Below are 2,521 nucleotides of genomic sequence, written 5' to 3'. Positions count from 1 at the left end.
CAGCCTCTGGAACTGGAGTTATGGTTTTAGCCACCATGTGGGTGCTGGAAACCAAACCCAGGTCCTCTGCAAGAGCAGCCAGTGCTCTTAACCACTGAGCATCTCTCCAGCTCCTCTTACAGTATTTCTCAATTGTGTCCTGTCCTCTCCAGCTACCATTATGGCTTCACTTTGGGGCCGTCCAGCTGCCCCCAAAGGCTTTAAAACTCAGCCTGTCTATGCTAACCACAGTTCCAGAATGTCTAAGCAATTATCCTTACCCATCAGATACAACTGCTCAACTCATTTGCCTAAGAAGATGGCCACGCTCCCTAAAGACACGTCAAAGTTCTCAGAGCCGCATCACACCTACTCTCTGACTTTATCTTTCCTTGTCTCTGATGACAGCTGCAATGTTACACTGCTGTGATGCCCAAGTCAACCTGTCAGTTCTCAGACATCTCGTTTTCGCCTCCCGGCTCCCTGCTTACAAGACTCCAGATGTCCCTTCCGTGTTCTCAGAGAAACTCATTCTTTCTTCAGCTCGGCTACTCTGGAATCTTTCTCTGACCATTGCACAACTGGTGGTTTTTCTCCCTCGGCTGCACTGATACTTTCTCTTACAAATTGTTTTTGATTTATTTTTATTTTATGTGCATGGGTGTATGTAAGTGTAAGTGTGTCATGCAATGCCCATGGAGTCCAAAAGAGGGTGTCAGATCCCTTGGAACTGGAGTTAAAGACAGTTGTTAGCTGCCATGTGGGTGCTGGGATTTGAACCCAGGTCCTCTGCAAGAGCAGCCAGTGCTCTTAACTGCTGAACCATCTCTCCAGTCCCCACTTTTGTTATTTTTAATATTTTTAAATTACATTTTACTTATTTGTGCATGTACATGTGTATGTGTGTGTGATCTAGAGACTGTTATACTAAGTGAAGTAACACAGACTCAGAAAAACAAACGGTGTATGTTCTCCCTCATATGTGGCTCCTAGCACCAAATCCTTTTAAATTCCAGGTCCTTTTAATAAGAAGATGCTATTCAGCAGTCCCATCTGCATGAAATAATTACCATCATCACAACTTCGGCTGAGCCTGATCATTAAACATCGTCACAATTGGGCTTGTTGACGGCTGTGCTCACTCATTAAAGGAGGGCCAAGCAGGGTCATTGGACCCTCACCGGATTATCCAGCCACTCTTCCCAGCCAACTGTATGTAATTTGGCCCTAATCACACATGGTCTCCTAGATTCAGGGAGAGCTAAAGTATACAATCTGGTGAAGGCTAGGAAGAGAAGGCATGACCTATGCTGGGTAAAGGCTTTCCAGTGTGCATACCCTCAGGTCATACATAGACTTCAGCAACCCCTCAGTTATCTCAGTAAGTAAGATCAGTAAATTCATTGGTTCCTCAGCAAAACTTTAATCAAACATTGGCTTGACACTAGAACCTTAAAAGAGAATAAACATTGCTTAGCATCCCCAGGAAAAGCACTGTTGGGGCTGGAGAGATGGCTCAATAGTTAAGAGCACTAGCCAGCTGCTCTTGCAGAGGACCTGGGTTCAGTTCCCAACTCCCACATGACAGCTAACAGTCATCTGTAACTCCAGTTCCAGGGTATCTGATACCCTCTTCTGACCTCCATGGGCATTTCAGGACACAGGTGTTTTTATATGCATGCAAGGCAATACACTCATACACATAAAATAAAAATAATAAATAGAATATTCTTTTTAAATGTTGGGAAGATGAAGCTGGAAGGGCAGAGTGGGCCCACATAGACCTTCCTCCCACCCCACATCCCTTCCGCAGAGCGGGAGACACGTCAGCTGACAGTCTAGGACTTACCTGCTGCTCCTGGGCGCCGATATTGCTATTCTTGTAGAAAGAAGATAGGTAAAGGGATTCTGGGAAAGGTTTTCCACCATTTTTTCTGTCATGCTTTCTGACCTGGAAGGAAGGAGACCTTAGGTGACCCCTGTGATGGTGAATCTCCATCATCAACTTGACAGCATTTGAAACCACCTCTCTGTGTCCCATCTCTGGGTGTGTCCATGAGGTGTAATGTGGGCCCCACCCCAATGGGCCAGCACCGTCCCGTGGGCTGGGGGCCTGCACTGAAGGAGGAGAAAGTGAGCTGAGCCCCAGCACTCATCAGCTGTTTCCCGAGTATAGACCCCGTGTGACCCTCTGCTGCCCGGCCTCTCCACGGTGGACACACCCCCAAACCATGAGCCACACAGACCCGGCTTCCCAGAAGCTGCTCTGTCAGGTATTTTCCTGCAGCGACAAGGAAAGAATCTAACACAGGCCCAGACAGGACACGCTGGGGACGTGCGGCCGCCCTCACTCAGGTGTCCACCCCGTCCAGTTTCAGAAACAGAACCTTGGATGCAAAGAAGAAAATACACCAAGAATCGGCCCTTCACTGGTGCGAGTGTGGAGGGAGGTGAGTGTGGGCTGTGAGTGTGGAGGGAGGTGAGTGTGGGCTGTGAGTGTGGAGGGGGGGGAGTGTGGGGGGTGAGGGTGGGGGGGGGGGGG

General features: G+C 48.5%; 1 protein-coding gene across 2 annotated transcripts in view; it reads right to left on the bottom strand.

Annotated features, from left to right (window-relative positions):
* Arntl2 (aryl hydrocarbon receptor nuclear translocator like 2) overlaps positions 1–2,521 on the bottom strand; it is a 56,990-nt gene that overhangs the window by 33,265 nt on the left and 21,204 nt on the right. For both annotated transcript variants that reach the window (XM_017801611.2, XM_029570312.1), the window contains exon 2: positions 1,829–1,930. In XM_017801611.2, the coding sequence (XP_017657100.1) occupies positions 1,829–1,920 (92 nt within the window). In that variant the 5' untranslated portion in view covers positions 1,921–1,930. The remainder of the gene's footprint in view (positions 1–1,828; positions 1,931–2,521) is intronic.

This window comes from Nannospalax galili, unplaced genomic scaffold (assembly GCF_000622305.1).
Source record: "Nannospalax galili isolate Female #2095 unplaced genomic scaffold, S.galili_v1.0 scaffold763, whole genome shotgun sequence".
In the NCBI taxonomy this organism is placed as follows: Eukaryota; Metazoa; Chordata; class Mammalia; order Rodentia; family Spalacidae; genus Nannospalax; species Nannospalax galili.
Note: the sequence above shows the minus strand (reverse complement) of the source record. Positions and strands in the feature narration are given on the sequence as shown.